General features: G+C 41.5%; 1 protein-coding gene across 2 annotated transcripts in view; it reads right to left on the bottom strand.

Moving 5' to 3' along the window:
• Positions 1-5562, bottom strand: part of LOC135494802 (A.superbus venom factor 1-like) — a 190526-nt gene extending 184964 nt beyond the window's left edge. For both annotated transcript variants that reach the window (XM_064783090.1, XM_064783091.1), the window contains exons 1-2: positions 5451-5562; positions 948-1117 (exon numbers count right to left, since the gene is read on the bottom strand). In XM_064783090.1, coding sequence (XP_064639160.1) covers positions 948-1117; positions 5451-5518 — 238 coding nt within the window. In that variant the 5' untranslated portion in view covers positions 5519-5562. The remainder of the gene's footprint in view (positions 1-947; positions 1118-5450) is intronic.
• Between the last annotated feature and the right edge of the window lie 13232 nt (positions 5563-18794).

Here is an 18794-nt window from a genome sequence, read left to right as displayed (position 1 = left end):
TTAACTCGGGCATTTTATTTCTTTAAATAAATCATAACCGTCGCATTTGCTCCTAGCTCTGTTCACCATCCCAAATGGCAATATTGCCAATTGGGCCGGACAATCACGAAAACCCCCAAATATTATACATTTCTTCCTGAATAATTCTTACAGTGACCATTCTCCCATGAAAGACAGTTGGTTACGCTACACAAAAATAAAAAAACAACCAGGGTCAAAAATTGAACTTTTGAGATATGTTGAATTTTGCACAAATCTACGAAAAACGCACCAACTGGCACTGGACGGCATTTCAACACGGGGCCGACGCACATCCCAAGTTCAGTGTACACATACGTCGGCAACAACAGTAAATGCATAGTTTCTTGTTAGCCGCCAATTGAGTAGCGCTGTAGGTTTCAGAAACTCCCAAAAAAACATGTCTTTGCCAAAACAACTGCTGAATCAACACTGACATACTGTGAGGACCGAAATATCAATGCTGGGTTGGCCGCCCATGAAGACAAAAAACCTCCCTAATGAGACCTTAAAACCAATGCGCGCATAGAACCGCAAATATCGAAGTCTAATTCTTATTCCTGCCGATTTCTTACGAATAGGAAAACGACTTCAATGTTCATAATATAAGAGCAAAATAGATTAAAGACGCTGATTGATTTTCCCACGTGTGATAGTTTTCCAGGAGTGGAAACCATCCATCAAATCATTTAAATCGCGGTTGTCCATTGGTTGCTACTATTCGCTCTCGGAGTTTCAGTAGGAGTGGGGGTCGGAATGGTGCTAATCCTCGCTAATGACGCGAACCAGGATGGATGTCATCTGTCATTTGGACTGTAGTTCAACTTAGTTCCGTCCATGTGTCGAACCATTGGCACAACAAATACTATTACTTCTTTTTAAAAAGTTGTTTTTCCTTGCTACATGCGAAGAACACAAAGACGACTTACCACTTTTCACAGTGATCGTTTGGTTGGAGAACCGACGGGCCCTATCTGGATAGTTCTCTAGATAAACACTGACTGACACACTAAGGTCGGGTGGGCCATGCAGCGTGACCCATATATCCTCAGAAGAATTCACCCTCAGTAAGTTCGGTGAGGTAACAAATAAACTCGGGCTGAAATAATGGCAGAATTCGGTCAATTGAAGTGAGAAACATGAGTAGCTTACGTGGACTCAACCTCTCGCCGAAGTCGGATTCACGAGGCCAATAAATACAATTGGCGCATAACCGTAGTGTCACGCATAAACGCTCATCCCGCCGTGGAAAGAGGAATACTCCCTGGAGAAACTCACATCCAAGAGAAGAGCGAACGCTGAAGAAGCAGAAGTTAATTAAACATATATACATAATTCAGATGATCCTCAACCACTGATATCATGTACACAGTAAACCTTTCCACCACATAGAACTGTATCGATTGATAGCTCCTTCATATGTGCAGCCAAAATAAGGGAAATCGGGGTTAAACACTGGAGCGCGAATTCAGTCTCAAAAGGAATTGCACTGTTAGAAATAAAGGTTGTTAAGCTTTTGATAATCCTCAAGGTTTTTCGGCCAACACACGTATGCACCCTGTAACGGTTTTTTGTTAAAAATAAGAATAATGCGAATAACCTCCAAGGGTTTTTCACTTCCCTAAAAAACCTCTTCGGCATGTTCGGTGTGCATATTTGTGTTGGCCGTAAAACCATTAGGGGCTAGGTAGAAAAACTGTATTTTTTTAGTTATTAGCTTGAAAATTCAAAGTCCGAATACAGGAAAATTCCAGTTTTTGCATAACACCTTTATAGCGAGTATTTCGGGAAAATAATCGACATTATGCGTTAAAGGTTTGAACATTATGCGTTGGGGAAAATTTTCGACATCATGAGTTGATCATTTACATCCACATTATCTGTTATTTTGGACATAAATATGATGAAAAATTGGACATAATGCGCTGATGGAAATGTTTCGACATTATGCGTCGGTTTCAAGATTTTCGGTTGCCTTTTCGGGTAATCGATGCCGGGTGAGACACTAAAATTTGATCCAAGCCCTCATCAACTAAGCTACAAACTGGATATGCAAAACAATTATAGAAATATCAGGGAATCCATGAAAACAGATTATGGACAGATGTGCATGCGGCATGCCGATCTAGCGTCGGTGTGTAAAGGAGGATACTTTAGGATTGACATTCAATGCCGGCAAGTCAGCATGGCATGCGGTATCCATATCAAGGTTTGGCTATCCCGTCCCAAAGATCCCATTCACCGAGAATGACATGTTTTTGTGTACGATTTATCAGCTTGAGGCAGGTCTTCGAGTTCTCGAAAGTAGATACAGTTATTCACGCCGTGGATGCGATAAGCGAACGGCCCACACAACTAGTCGAGAGGAAATCATTGCGTATACATGTGCAGGTCCTTTGAAATAGGCCTAGATGACGCTAATGACACGATTCATTGAGCATGTACATGTACCACAAAATCCATGTCTGATATCACTTTGAATTTAGATGACATTGAATAACCGATTTAACGCTGGCCTACTCGTGCATTTAAGATCGTGAATCGCAAGCGTCAGCAAGAAACCAAAATGATGTGCACTGTCTTTTTTTGCATTTTGATAATGTTTTCTGATTTCGTTCATCCAATGGATAATGGCGACATCAATAATGTTGTTGAAAATGTCGATGCCTTACAACCTCCTGCTCGGCGTCATCGATCGTATTGACTGGCGGAGAAAATCCGTCTGCTCGATGAAAACGAAAACATCAGGCAGCCTCATGGGATTTTATCGCCCCAGTTTGCCAGGGAGTATAACATCCCCTCCGCGACTATGCGCCGATGGCTCCGCGAAGAGGATGACCTCCGAGAGAGACATCGCGAAACTACGAGCAGGCAGGTCAACAGGCGCAGACAAAGACAAAGAGGCATTGGTGAGTGCTGTATTGTACTTTTAACAGAAAATTAACGCCATCTTACATGTCATTTTCTTTTCAAATTTGATGTCCATGAGAACCTGGAACTTTAAATTTGAAATTGTTCTTTTCTAAAGTCCACATTTTTTCAGCCTTATGGCCAGAGGTTGACAGGTCAGTTCGTGAATGGATGGCAACAAGGCGAGAACATGGGGTACCTGTCTCGGGTGACGACATGATGATTAAAGCTGAACAGTCTTTCCGAACATGATGGGCAGTGCTTTCCGAACAGCAGCAAAGAATACCGGCAGCATCGGCCACAATTAACAAACTTCAGGGCGTCCAGAGGGTGGCTAACTGGTTTTCTCTCTAGGAACGGGATTAGTTTAAGGAAACAATGCAAAAAATTTACGGCTATTCCCGAAAACGCGGATGAACTTGTGGCCAATTTTCAGCAAAATGTTACCCAGGCGGTTGATGAAAATGGGATTGAACTTGTGATAAACATGAATGAAACGTTTGCTCTTTTTGACATGGCGCCACAATACAATACAATACAATACAATACAATACAATACAATACAATACAATACAATAAAATACAATACAATGAAAAGGGGGCAAAACAAATTGATCTTCGCACGTCCCGAGGGAATCCGAAACTAGGATGTACCGTAACTTTAGGGATTACAAGGGATGGGAGAAAGATGATTTTGATAACATTGAAGTCGAAGACAATGGTCTAGAATTTGTAGATTTGGACGAAGAATTGACTTAAACCCAGTATTAATCATCACATCCTGTTTGTCTTTTTTTTCATCCAATTCAACTCAATGAGCCCAAGTACTTTTGCACGAACGCGGAAGAAGTCTACAATCAGCGTCATCTAGGCCTATTTCAAAGGACCTGAACATGTATACGCAATGATTTCCTCTCGACCAGTTTTGTGGGCCGTTCGCTTATCACATATTTTACAGTATCTGGCATATCCATTGCGCAGATCATGTTCAGGAACGCAATGAATTTCAATAGTTGTATCATGTAGTCTTGACTGATGGCCCTATGACTCACTAAGTTTTTCCTGAAGGGAAATCCGTAAACAACAATAAAGAAAGTCCTTAAAATTAAATGCAATTATATTCAGGGCTTTCTGTATTGCACTTCATTTTTATAGTTGGGCATTGGGTAGAATCAACATTACAAAACTGTCGGGATTTGCGTATTCCTCTTAGCATCACTCACAATATTAAGACTCTTGGCTCCTCCTACTCATGTCTTGATAACCAATCATATTATCTTATATTGTATCTATACCTTATGTGTGATATTGTTACTCATCAAAGTTTAGTCTAGTTATAGCAATAATTGTGTTCGTGTTGCTCTGTGTATCTACGCTCCCTCATCATCAGCCATGTGGAACGAAAGGCGAACAACCTGGCTTCTAATGTGGATAAACCACAAAAACGAACTACACTGATTGAATCGCGATTGATTGTAATGCATTTCTACATTGTGCATGTCAATTCAGTCATCATATTCAGGCTCTGACAAAATCTCTTAACCCTCTAGATCGTCCTCGTCTTCGATTAACAAGTCATTAATATTACTCTCTACGTTTTCTGCAACAAAACGACTGACACGCAAAGCTATCCGTAAAGCTTCGGGCTCGATGCGCTCCCATGCGCGGCCAACCATTCGTAAAAGACCAAAACTCGCATCAGGCCTAGTATTCTCATCCGTGCTGTCTTCTCTCTGCAAAGCAAAGCTGACTGAAACCTGTCTTTGGTAAACTCAGGTACCACGGTAATGCGCGCGTACATAAAAAGACTGGTAGCCCTACACGTAATAGTCATATTAGCCCACGACATTATGGCTGTTCTTTTAAAACCATCCGCATGCTACTATGAGTGACCAAATGTGAACTTACAAAATGTTAAGCCTGTACGAAACGATGTGGTAAGTGGGATTTTCCCGTATCTGATATCAGGAATGAGAACGAGTACCATTCTCTGTGAATCGGTTCTCGGAACGGCATAGCAAAACCTCATCCAATAAGACAATATTCAGTAGAATGTGAACGAGTCAAACTTTTGCCTTGATTGCCAGTTGTGTCAAACGAGATTCTGATCGCCCTGCGAATTATATTCATTTTTACTATACAGCCACTGTCTGCACGAGTCACAGATCTGTTCACAATAATTGGTTCATTAATTATAAGAATATGTCCATACTTTCTTTGTAATTAATGGCAAACTTGTGAAAGGAACCTATATAATAGTACTCTTATTTAATTTTTTTCTCGGGTATTTTTTCAACTCAAAATGACCCCCTTTTCCATTGAAAATTGGAACGCGCACGAGACCCCTAAGATCAATCCCACTTTATTCGGTGAAAAAAAACAGGCGAAGAAGATGGAGGCAAACCTTCCAACTTCGCGTTGTTATAAAAGTTAATGTAAATGCATCACAAGAGAGCCGTCCAAGACGGCCATCCCAGCAATGCCAGACAAAAGAATTGACAATACGAAGTAGCATTACTTACCTTGCATCCACTTGATACGCCGCTGCCAAGAGCATGAACGCTCCTAGTAGCCACGGAGTGTTCAGCATCTTGCTCCCGCTCGCTACAGATGCCGGATATCAACTGGTCGACTCCTACCGAACAAATTCAGCAAAGGCTTCTTTAGAACATAAAAGATGAAAGGAAATACCACATAAAAAAATTGTTATCTTAAAGGATCATTGGTATAATTACTAAGGGCACTATTACCCAGCTGTCGGCTGCCCAGTCACCTGCCCAGAAAGGTCCGTCGCGCAAGGGCTTGTGCGAACTAAAAAACACGAATAAACGCGTTTTCTTCTATCTAAAAACTGAAACAAAATTGGAAAAGCTTCAAATAGTTTACTGATGAACCAGGAACAAACATACTGCAGTAAATTCCTTTAAATATTTGTTGTATAATTAACCCAGAAACCTAGACTGGCGAGATGGAGAAAAACATCCTCTTGGTAGGTTTTTCCCAACCAACCAGGATGCACTTGTAATTTTTTCGTACCACAAAAATGTGTCGAATAGTCGTAAATAAATTTGGTCTAGATACTTTTTTGAGGCCTGTGAGGTGCTGGCCTTTTTGTACGGAGGATTTTATATCCCGATCAAGGTGACACTGACCAATTCCAACGGCGAGAATAATTCAATCCATCGAAGGGTTGCATGATTTTATGATTACCATAAGCAAAATAATGTTGTCTTGTTTGATATCGTATGCTAATGATTGAATGACATGTATCAATTGACGTCACTGATATACTCTAGTTTTGCACACCTAACGTCCGCTGCAGTCAGCCAGTGATGTGTACATTTTGGTGGGTCCACGAAGGAATAAGTTTCTTTACGCCTATACTTGATTGACCAGCTGCGTCAATAATGGCAATCTAGAAGGCCTAAAAATTACCCCATTACGGGCCTAGAAATGTGCACAATGTGGAGATCTTGCTGGACGTTAGGAGTGAGAAACTAGAGTATATTTTAATCATCATTTACTAACTATTCAGCTTTAATTTTTAAACGCAACCAAAGTTGATAAGCGTACTGAAAGTGGGGGAGCGCAATGGCCCCTGGGAAAAGAGGTTGACCTTCCAGGGTTGATAAACAAGTCTGTCTCGTGCTTAGCTCGATGCACGGCTTTTACACTTAGCAACAAACATCCTGACTCTCATGCGTTGCATCACCGCTATCGAGATCCACAAACCCATGACGGATTCAATCAAATTTCCTGTTTTCTCGGCACGCTCTTAGCGCGTGGTCTAATTTTACAATTTTACATTTTTTTCAAATTTTACCGCCTTGAAAACTTAAAAGGCGGTCCGCACTCACGAAAATCAATGACGCAATAGATAAGAACACGTCGAAATTATCCTCAAATATAAGAAATAAATTACAATGAACATATAAAACGTGCACACACGAGTTTTGGCAAAAAACACCAGGTTTGACAATCACGTTCTATTTTACAGTTCGGCACTCAAAAGAAGAGGTTCTAATTCATGAAGAGAATATACTCTCAACAATGTGGACATATCGTCGTCATTCCCGCATGTTCCCTCATCATCCACGTTCATCTTTCGTCAGCAATTTTGTCGGCAGAGAGCGTCACCAACAGCGATCCAGCTTTGTATAAAGAACTCCCGCTAGGATACGTCGTCACGGAAATCGGTGGCCAATTCCAGGCCGTCATTCAATTACTTTGTGTCGAGCAATTTGATTGGCCACCCGTTTATGATGGTGTGTCCGACTGATTTCCTGGCCCTTGATGTCGGCGGTGAAAGGAGGAGACTTAAGGACTGATATTCACCGCCGATAAGTCGGCGTGAACTGGGCAGACATGATATTTTCAATTATTTTATTCATTTGTAGCGTAAAACCGGGTCGAGCGATAAGGCGTCACCATTAAATAAACAAAGACAATGTCACAACCATGGGCATCCAAATATCGACGACGGTTAAAACTAGTTCGTCAAGTACTATGTCACCACTGATCTGTCACCAATCTCATCCTAATGGACCAAGGAACTAAGAAACAGAGGGCTAAGACTTCATATCTTATTAACAAGTGTTAATAATAAACTGAGCTTATAACTATTTACAGTAATTAGACATTTCTACAGTATCATAATTCCAAGCAAAACACTTACGCACACTGATATCTCCCTCATAATCACCTCATAATCACCACATAATTTATCCTTTCTGAAGCACACTCGCAAACAAAGTGCAAAACAGTAGGCCCTACAGGCTGACTCGTGAGGCCTATAATAATAATAATAATAATATTTATTGCACCCCCATAATTGGGGAAAAGAAATATACAAGTACATTCAAAGACAGTATAGTAGTTTAAACTTATCAGTACATAGTATAGTAAATTAAAATCACTTGAGCAAAGGCCTGGTCAGGGCCATATACATAAAAGATATATAATGAAATTTAAAAACTGTTCAGTAAGAGCCTGGTCAGGGCCAACTCAGTGCCCCCATTATTGTAAGTAGGAGAGCGGAAGAGAGATCGAAGAGAGTCCACGACACTGTCAGACATGGGCGCGTGCTCTCCCGCTCTCTCCTCCCCACCCCTGTTAAATAAAATGTCCACTGGGGAAACACCTGCTTTTAGAATACGCCCTAGCAACGTTCTGGGGCAGTCAGCACCAGTTAAAATAGATCTGGACAGAAGGGTCCGATAAAACCTTGAGCAAGTAGATTCAATCCGCACCATGCGTCTAAACAGGTTACATTGTCTTTGTAGTAATAGGTCCGATATATTTGGGATGCCCAAGGCTCTTAACAGGTATGTCGTCCGGCATCTTCTACTAAGGCCTAAAGTTGGTTCAATCAGGTTGCCCTGTAGTACATTCATGTTACTGATTTGACCGTTAGTCAGACATAGAGTGTCACACCCAAATATTAAGATAGGGGCTCACAGTGTGCGCCAAAGATACACCTTCGCTTCAGTCAACAGCCCAGGGTAACACAAACCATTCTCAGTATTGGCATAAAAAGCTCCTCTACATTTCCTTAACCTTTGATCAACATGATCTTTGTCACAACCATTATTATTAAATCACACTCCCAACACATCCGGCTGTTTAGAGTTCTGCAGAGGAGTGCCATACATTAACCAACTTGGCTCCTCCTTGAAATCATGTTTCCCAATAATCAAACACTGGGATTTTACAATATTGAATTTGAAACGCCATTCAATGGAATAGTTTACGCAGACATTAACAAGTGCCTGTAATCCAGTAGTAGTTAAACTAAACAGAGTGACATCATCTGCAAACGCTATAGAATTATACTCTTCGTCATCAATACAAACACCTCTCTTAGTTTTGGAAACAAGGGATAACATATCATTCAAGAAAATGTTAAAGAGGTAAGGAGACAAAATACTTCCTTGCCGGGTAACCTGCAATACTCGTATTGACTGGCTATAGTCTCCATTCCATTTGACTGTAGCCGATAATCTGCTATACCAATTTCGTAAAAGAAACCAGTGACACTCCGGGATCTTATCAAGCAATTTGAAAAATAAGCCTTCATGCCAAATGCTATCAAAGCATTTCTCTGCGTCAAGTGCACAGACAAATAGAGGGGATTTACAGTGATTAACAACTGAGGCAATGTCGTGCAAAAGACCACATCCAAATTCGACACCGTTGCCCTTTTTAAAACCAAACTGATTATCATTAGGTTCATCAACTGGAACCATAAAGCCTTCCACTATCTTAGTATGTACAGAGCTGACTGTTGTAGGTCGATAGTTATTTTGACAATTCGGGTCCAAGGTATTCTTTTTAAGAACATGCACTATTACACCTAGGCAAAATACATTTGGCACAACTCCCCAGGATAAAACCATAGAGTAAATATTGGCTAATCGAGTACACAGTGTATCGGATAAACCATACAGTTAATGTTCTGATGTTATTCCATCACAGCCAGCAGATTTGTTCTTCGGAAGAGATAGTATCATTTCTTTCACAGCTTCAGAGCGCACACAGCAGTCAAAAGAATTGCCATTTGATAAATCATTGTACCTTTCATTAACAGTATTCACAACTTTTTGTTGAGATTCAGTGTATGGGGTAGAATGCTGCATTATTTTACAGTAGTACTCTCCAAAATCATTGACATGAATGGTTGAGTCAACTTTGCCCTTCCTTTTCTGCTTCAGGCCACGATTTACATTGAACAAGGTGTTTTGCCTTTGGTTTTTCACTTGCTCAATGCTTTTGACGCGACACCCTGCAGAATGTTTTCTTCACAGCTTTCCAACACTCATACACTGAACCAGACCTTGGTCTATCATTAAGCTTCCAAAGGTTCCACCAGAACCGTTTTCTATGTTTCAATAAGCCCAACTCTGGACACCAAAACCGTCTAGGTTTACAATTATTTTGTTTGACACACCCAGTTACATCACATGCTTCATGTATGGCCAAGTTAACACTTGCAATCTGTTCATTTACTAATTTCTCTACTGCATCTCGACTTGTGTAGACAGAGCGGTCTTGCAGTGGCAACGTTGCCAACTTAGCTTCGAGTGATACTCTATAAGATTCATTGTTCTCACTATGCCCCCAGGGTGCCCTGGGGTAGTGGTTCAGACCATCGACGGACCCGGGTGCATTCTGTTTAGTACATTTCATGGCACATTCAACAGTGAAAGTAACTTGGACAGGGAGGTTGTCACTCACATTACCTTCTTGCAGCGGTACAATTTTACATTTTGCAACACTTTCCTTACCATTCGCAGTCGTCAATGTATGGTCAATCCAAGTAAAAACATTACGCTTGATGCAGAAGTATGTATGTTGTACTGCTTGCTCACAATCAAGATCTAAAACACAAAGGTTATTGGCCACCGTAAAATCATATAAAAGTAGGCTATGCCTATTAAAACCATTAGCCCTTTGCCAATTCTTATGCAAGTATCAATTCGTGTCTTGTACCCCCCCCCCCCTCCTCAAGGGTACGACACCTTATCACCCTATAACGACATCTTAAGGCTCAAGCATCACCCTTTTTTCACCAATGCTACTCTTTCTTTCGTCAAGACACCACCATCAACAATATATCAGTTATCACCGTCATATAAAGTAACCGAACTAATTTTACTGGGTAAGGCTGTATGTTCGACAAGACATCGACACATTAGCATCCTTATTCTTTCCAGCTTCGCCAAATTTTCACTAAAGGAAAAATAAATACTACTCAAGCATCGGCAAAGATTAGTGGTGATAGCTTAACTACCCTTGAGGAGGGGGGGGGGGGGTACAAGAAACGAATTGATACTTGCATTACTTATCTGACTTGAACGTGGGGCTTTGCATTATAGTCACCCATCATTTCAACTTTTTAAAACATCTAAACAATCTATGTAGTCGTCTGTTTGGTTCCTATTTGTACCACCATAGTAAGGCATGTAAACATTCACAACAGTATGTTTCAATCCTCCACTGTTATCTCTAATGCCTATCGCTATTGTACGTGGATTTGCAGTTTCAATTTCAAAGAAATTACACCTTTTACTGTTACGACAGATAATTGAGACACCAGCATTGGGCCGACCTTTGTTCTCTGGATCGGCATCCGCCATCCCAGATTTAGAAAATACCTTTAACTTGGCCCATGACTTAACACTTCATCAACTAAGTGTAGCTCACCAGGTCTTAACCATGTCTCACTCAGACATAGGATATCAACAGATTTCAATCGTTCAGTTATATAATCGGCAGACTGCTTGAATCCTCAACAGTTATATGACTCACATCTGAACTTTAGGTTATAAGAGTTAGTAGTCCCCGTATCCATCGAAGTGGGACTGGGCAGCAGGCTTGTGCTGGGGATGGATCATTTCGATGTCAAGTTTAGGCTAAGCTGAAACAGCTGTGTGGTACTCGTATCTCTCCGGACTCCATTGCTGATAGTCTGATCGTTCATATTGGTTCGGTTCGGAATAGTCTCTGTTTCGGTCTGTGCGTCTCGGGTGGTATTCACTCTGGTCCCTGTTTTGGTGTTGTTTTCGACGGCTCCAGTGCTGTGAGCGGAATCCTTGTCGAAAGTGAGGTCTGGTACTATGCGCAGACCCACTCCGTTAGATTGCGCTGCACGGAGGCGCGGTTTTGCCTGACGTGAGGGACGAAAAGGAGGTATCGTTATACCTTTTGGCCACACATCCGTGTTCAGTACAATTTTCAGATCGGCACTTGGGATAGTAACCTTGAAAGAAAGATACGATTGTTTGGTACAGAGGATTGCCACAGTTACATGTTCACTTACTCCCACTGACTGCAGATGCTCTCGGATGTCATCTTCACAGTGCTTAGGGTCAACATGGCCCACATAAACAACACAATACAATACATGATTTGTAGTGCGCCCTTCCAGGTTGCCCTGCTCAAAGCGCAAGAAAAACACCTACATGAAAAATAGCCAGGACTTTAGGGCGGACTTGAATTACATCAGAGTCAGTGATTGATCTGATGGGGGCTGGGAGTTGGTTCCAGAGTTTGGGACCTGCAACAGAGAAGCTTCTGTCACCATACGAAGATTTTGTTCGAGGGACGATGAAAAGCTCTGAGCAGGACAACCTGGTAGGACGCACTCTGGAGTGGTTCTGGAGGCAGCAAGACAGGTATTCAGGAGCGGAACCACATCTGGCCTTGAAACACAAGAGCATGACTTTGAAGATGATCCTACTCTTGACAGGGAGCCAGTGGAGTTCCCGTAATACCGGAGTAATGTGGTCCCGCTTTTTAATCCCGCACACCAGTCTTGCCGCAGAATTCTGAATCCTCTGAAATGGTGCGATGACGTTGTCTGGAAGTCCATACAGTAGTCCATTGTTCATGTCAAGTTTTGAAATAACAAGGGCGTGTACCAGACGTTCTGTGCTTGAACGATCAAGGAACCTCCGAATTCTACCAATTTTGTATAAATTGAAATTGGCGGCTCTGCATACTGATTCTATGTGTGCACGCATGCTCATATGATGGTCAAACAGCATCACATCACTCAAAGGAATGGTATAGATGGTGAAAAGAACCGTCCCATGGACCGACCCCTGGGGTACTCCATACTTCAACTCAAAGCTCATTGACATGCCACCTCCGACAGACACTTCGAACTCACGCCCTTCGAGATACGATGAAAACCACTGCAGCACTTGGCCCTGCAGACCAAGGCACTCCTGTAACCTAGCCAGCAGAATGCCATGGTCTACAGTGTCAAATGCAGCAGAGAGGTCCAATAGCACAAGCAATGCTTCATTACCCTTCTCTATGGCTACCAAGATGTCATTTGATATTTTCATGAGCACTGTCTCAGTGCTGTGATTCTTTCTATACCCAGATTGGTTAGGGTCGTACAGCCCATTAGCTGACATGTGGGCTTGTATACGAGTGTTAACGATTCTTTCCACCAGTTTCGATAGAAAAGAAAGGTTAGACACCGGGCGATAGTTGGCATGAACATTTTTATCCAAAGAGGGCTTCTTCAGCAAGGGCCTAACAATGGCACGTTTCAGGGAGGATGGTACATGAGCACAGGACATAGACAGGTTGATGATCTTAACCAAAGCTGGCAGGAGAGACGGAAGGCACTTCTTCAACAGCCAGGTTGGCAGAGGGTCAAGTTCACAACTCTTGGCCGGCAGGGACAACACCAATTTCTTAACCTCCTCCTCAGTGGTTGAAACTGTTAAGAAACGGAGTGTACGATCTGTCAACAGCCGGGACACCCAGGCCCGAGACAGATTGGTTCCGGTTGAGCGACTCACGAATTCTGCCAACCTTTTCATTGAAAAAGCACCCGAACTCATCTGCCAGTTTTTCAGCGTCATTGTGCCCAGGAAGGTCGGGGATCTCCCTTTTCCAAGCAATTCATTTACTATCTTAAATAGGTCTTTGTCAGTGCCTTCAACAATCCTGGATCTGTTGTAAGTTAGTTTTGATTCATCAATCATCCGTGACACAAGTAGAGTCTGATCTCTTAGTAGCTGTCTGTTGATTTCATTGGGATTCTTTCTACCTGCGTTCAGCCTTGTCGCCGCCTACGCCGCTCTGCCCTAATGTCCTCAGTCAACCATTGGCATTTGGGCCTTACAATGATTGACCGAGTCTTAACTGGGGCATGCTGATCAAGGATTTCTGAGATACAGCAATTGTACTGTTCAAAAGGCTCATCTAAGTCATCAGCAGGAGTTGAAAGATCACCATTGCTAAGGTCTTGGTAAAATGAATCAATGTCGATGTTCCTTAGCTTACGAAATGTCACAGTCTTCGCCTCAGGTCGCGGTTTTTGTAGTTTGACAGAACCTTGGACCGCAAAGTGATCAGATCGAAGTGATGGATCAACAGAGATCCCTTTTACTAGATCAACACCTTTTCTTGTCACCACCAGATCCAAGATGTGACCTTTCACGTGAGTAGGTTCCCTTACATGCTGTTGTAAACTAAAGGTGTCAAACAGCTGAAGGAGATCAGCAACATGCACATTCTCAGGTTTGTCCATGTGAACATTAAAGTCACCAGCGATGTATAGATATTGCGATGCTGGGATAGATTCAAGGAGAGAAGAGAATTCCTCTAGGAACTCTGTGACATTGCGAGGGAATGAATCAGGCCTGTAGATCAGGAGTATTCTCATTGACCCACAACCGTATGTCACTGTCACATCTTGGTATTCGAAGTAACGGAACTTCCTCAGTTTGTGTTGCTGAAAGGTCAGTCCTCCCCTCGGGATCACCTGTGCCCGTATGCACAAAGGTGGTTTAAGAATAGTTTAGCCAAAACTAGGTATAACCCTTCGATTAAACCACTGTTCGTATGCACAGAGATGGTTTAAGGTAAACTGTGGGGTAAGTTTAAACCAGGTTTAGATGCCCATATGCACAGAGGTGGTTTAGCTTAAACTCTGGTGTAAATGTGCCCAAATCACCTAGTTTAACTAAACCGACTCAGGGGTAGGTTTAAGAGAAGTTTAACTGTACAAACCGATGGCATCACATATATTTTATAGTTCATTCGATGTCACCAGTGGCTGGAACAAAGTTAAATTCGACTCGCACTACCAATGTATTATACAAAAAAACATATTTATTTTATCAATATCAACTTCACGTTAAATCATACCAACAAAAACTGCACTTATCTTATGCAGCAGAACCAATAGGGAATCGCAAAATTCCGAAAGTATGGTTTCGATATCAGCTATTATACGATATATGGAAAGTGCTTGAACATGTCAATGAATGCTAGTTGTGAAAGAACGAAATTAATTAAGAGTCAGGCTTGAACTATTATATGAAAACATGATTGAAACATCATGTTAATGCTATTTCTGACCGGACAAAATTATCAAACTTGAATTATTACAGTACAATATATGAAAAAATAATTGAAACATGTCGCTGCAAATTGTGACGTAACAGAATTAATAAAGAGCTCAGACTTGGACAATTATATGAAGAAAATTATTGAAATGTCATGTCAATGCTAATTTTGATGTAACAGAATAAATTAGGAGCTCAGACTTGAACTATTTTATGAGAAAAATGATTGAAATGTCATGTCAATGCTAATTCTGATGTAACAATATTAATTACAAATGTAGGACTCAAGACTAATTGTTCACACAGGGGTAATATATTCATCGATCACCTCGACTGTTCACACAGGGGTAATATATTCATTGATTATCTCAACTGTCTGTAATCTTTAGTTGCCCTCAAAATGGTCAGCAATTAACCTGGCACATACGCGCACTCCTTGCACATGTTGCACTTGCACAATTTCAGGGTCAATTGGTGGGTCATCATCAGCCAAGTCGTCATCCTGAAAGTCTGGGTCTCCCCTAAGAACAGATATGTTCTGCAGGATTGCAGTAGCAATTATAACTGCAAAGCTTGTTTCAAGTTTGGGTCTAAGGGTGTAATGGCGACAGGCGAATCTTCGCTTCCAGCGACCAAACAGTCGTTCAATGAGGGGATCGTGTACGTCTCTGGGCCCTATTGTAGTTTCGCTCAGCTGGTGTAACTGGATTGCGGAGTGGTGTCATCAAATAGGATAGACATGGATACCCTGGATCACCCAACAAATAACCTGAAATCCGAGCTTCTTCAAATTCATTTTTGATCTGACACTCGTCAAAAATTCGCGAGTCATGTGCACTCCCAGGCCAGCGTGCAACGATGTTGGTGATCAAAGGTTTCGCATCACAGATGACCTGAGTGTTGATTGAATGGTACCCTTTTCGATTCAGAAAACGCGCGGCATCATCCCCACCAGGATTTGCGATCCGAACATGAGTGCAGTCAATCAGCGCAATAACATTTGGGAACCCATACATATCATAGAATGCTTGGTGGGTATCACGTGTTGCATTGCGAGTACGTGGCATTCTGATGAAGTTGGCTCTTTTTTGAGCCAAGGCTATGCTCACTCGCTTTACAGCTCTGCTCACAGTGGTTTGGTGAATATGTATGTGGTCACCAACTGTGATCTGAAATGCACCATTGCCATAAAATCTGAGTGCCGTCAATACTTGCAAATATGGAGGCAATGCTAGACTACGACCTGTGTCATAACTAATATCATCAGCTACCAAATCAACTATAAACACTGCGTTTTTCTTTGTGAAACGGAATCTCCTGTGGAATTCCTCATTATTGTAATATTCAAATGGATTTTGGCGATCGCGGTATACCCTTTCTCGTCTGAGCTGTCGTTGGGCATGAAGTTGTTGCAGGTGGTGCAGGTTATGCAGCACATCCAACTGATTTGCCATGATTCTGTGTCACAAAAAGTGTTTGGCAGCATGTGGCAGAGTAATGTTTGGTGATTGCGAATGTAAACTATAAAATAGTAACAAATACCTATAGCATTTGTCACTGCTGCACCAATATACATGTAGATAGGCCTACATGAAGAGTCAACAAAAACAATGTCCTGTAAATGAATTTACAGTTGTGATATATCCAAAGAACGGAGGAAATCACACTGAAGTTCAGCATACAAAATCAGGCAAGGTAGTGACTACCAACAAGCTAAAGTTGCTGCAACGAGTAGTCCCCGTACTACACGTTACTGTCATTTTGTCTCCTTGCAAGTTCCCAATTCAACGTAGCAGTCCTCCGTTCGATTTGCAGAATCTCCATTTTGACGTCATGTACTTCACGCAGTTGTGTTATCTTAAGGTCATGTTCTTCTTTGGCAACATTCACCAACTGCTCTTCAGCAGACAAGGAAGTAGATGGATCACTCTTTCGCTTCTGAAGGCGTACCGGTACCCTTGGTACTGGTGTGCTCGATCTTGACGATGTTGGTGTGCTAGTGGAAGTGTGTGCCTGTTCTTCAGTAGACACTAACTTCTGTGCTTTTGGCACTGGTGTGCTTGACTTCGACCCTCTGGTTATGGACCTACTAACTGATGTGTCGAGCAGATGCTGAAATCGTGAAGTGGCTACCTCATGAGATGAGATGGCTATCCCTTCTAATTCACGATCATTCGGACAACCTACTTCGGGCTCAGTGTCACTGCCACTGGAAAAGAAGAAGTTGAAATTTGGGTTAGTCAGTGAAGGTGGTAGGTCACAGAAGCAGTATGAAATATAAAAAAATATCATTTTCCAGCTGGTTTTATTCTTTGAAGTTTTATCAGTTGTGTTTTGCTATCCATATAAGCTCAACATAAATAAACTCACCGTTTCTTGAATACAGGCATTTGTAATAGTGAATAGTGTAAGTAACAGTGACCCAGAAATTCTACTTTAGGTGCTAGAAATATGGTTGCAGGATTAACCAGTGGACCTAGGTCACCAACAGTATTTTAAAAGAAAACAACCTCATGTAGGCATAACTTTCTCGAAATTGATTCATCACAAATTATTTTAAATTTTGTGTAGCATTGACAATAATGTCAAATAAAGAGTAATTTCTAACAGGTTGCTGCACTGACAATGACTATATCGACAAGTGGTCTTATAGATGCGGCACTACAAGTACAAGTACAAAATGCCATTCTAACCGCTGCTAGAGTAAAGCCATATTAACTTATATATGCATTTTCAACTGCAGTGTCAAAATCATCTGTTAGAAATAATAAACAATCACATGTGCACAGGGGTCCGTTCAAGAAGCACATCCCTTATAAATCAATCATGGCTTACCTGTAAGTGGGTTCTACATTTTCAGCAACACTGGATACCTCTTGTGAATGCCTGTTGTCATCGGGCTGATAATCGTCATCATATGGATTGTGTAACTGTTTAAACTCAGATGGAATTAGCAGCTTGATTTCTGTGTCAAGTGTTTTGGGCGTCTTTGGTGGTGGGCCACCACCGGTCTTTGCTCTTTGTTTTTCATACTCAGAAATGTTTTTTTTGGCTGTCAATTTCATTTGCTTCCATTGTTCTTTCAACTGTTTCTGATTTCTTGACTCACCATACTTTGTAGCAAATAATCTGTGCACATTTTCCCATGCTGTGGTTTTCTTTCTATTTATACCTGCGTCTGTCTTTTTGTCTGCGATTACTTTTACATAATCTCTGATGGAATCAAGCAGATAATCTTTTTCATCATCATCCCAGTTCTTTGAACGTTTTCTTGAGGAACTTTCACCTCCATCTCCTTGATTTTTGCATGTATTTGTACTCATTGTTGCTGTTTGTAAGACCTCTGACTGTGGTTCTGAGCACCTCTTTCCCTGAAAGCTTTCACGGAATGTCTAAAAATAGATTTCCCAGTGATAAAACTAACACTAAACCAAGGAATAATGATACACCATGTTTTATTTTATCCTTGGGTTTGTTATTCCGAGTTTAGTTAAACTACCTTTCGTGCATACCAATTTCTTTAAACCACGAACAGTAGGTTAGCTAACCTAGGTTTAGGTTTAAAACCATGGGTAACTTACACCACCTTTGTGCATACGGGCCCTGAGGTTTTTTTTTCCGCAAGTGACCTCGCATTCCAGTGAGTCAATTTCATGATCTTAGTCAAATGCTTACAAGCATTAACATGCTTTCCTGCACGTTTATGACGTTTGGTTCGTCTGGTCCGCTTAGTCCGCCGTTGGAGTGGATATTGTCTAAGGAGATTACAGATATTATTTAAACAACTTGTATAAGCGTACCAACATGGTTTTGGCTCGTTTTGGGCATGCTTCAGCCGAGAGCCGGTATTTTTTGTTCAAATCTTTTTGCATGAGTATGTATGGGTTTCAATTGTGGGACATAGGAAGTCGACACATGGAGAATTTTTTCACTGCATGGCGGAAGTGCGTCAGGCGAATAATGAAGTTACCAATGAGAACACACAACAAACTAATT

Source organism: Lineus longissimus, chromosome 10, assembly GCF_910592395.1.
Source record: "Lineus longissimus chromosome 10, tnLinLong1.2, whole genome shotgun sequence".
Classification (NCBI taxonomy): Eukaryota; Metazoa; Nemertea; class Pilidiophora; order Heteronemertea; family Lineidae; genus Lineus; species Lineus longissimus.
This window is presented reverse-complemented; position numbering and strand designations above follow the sequence as displayed.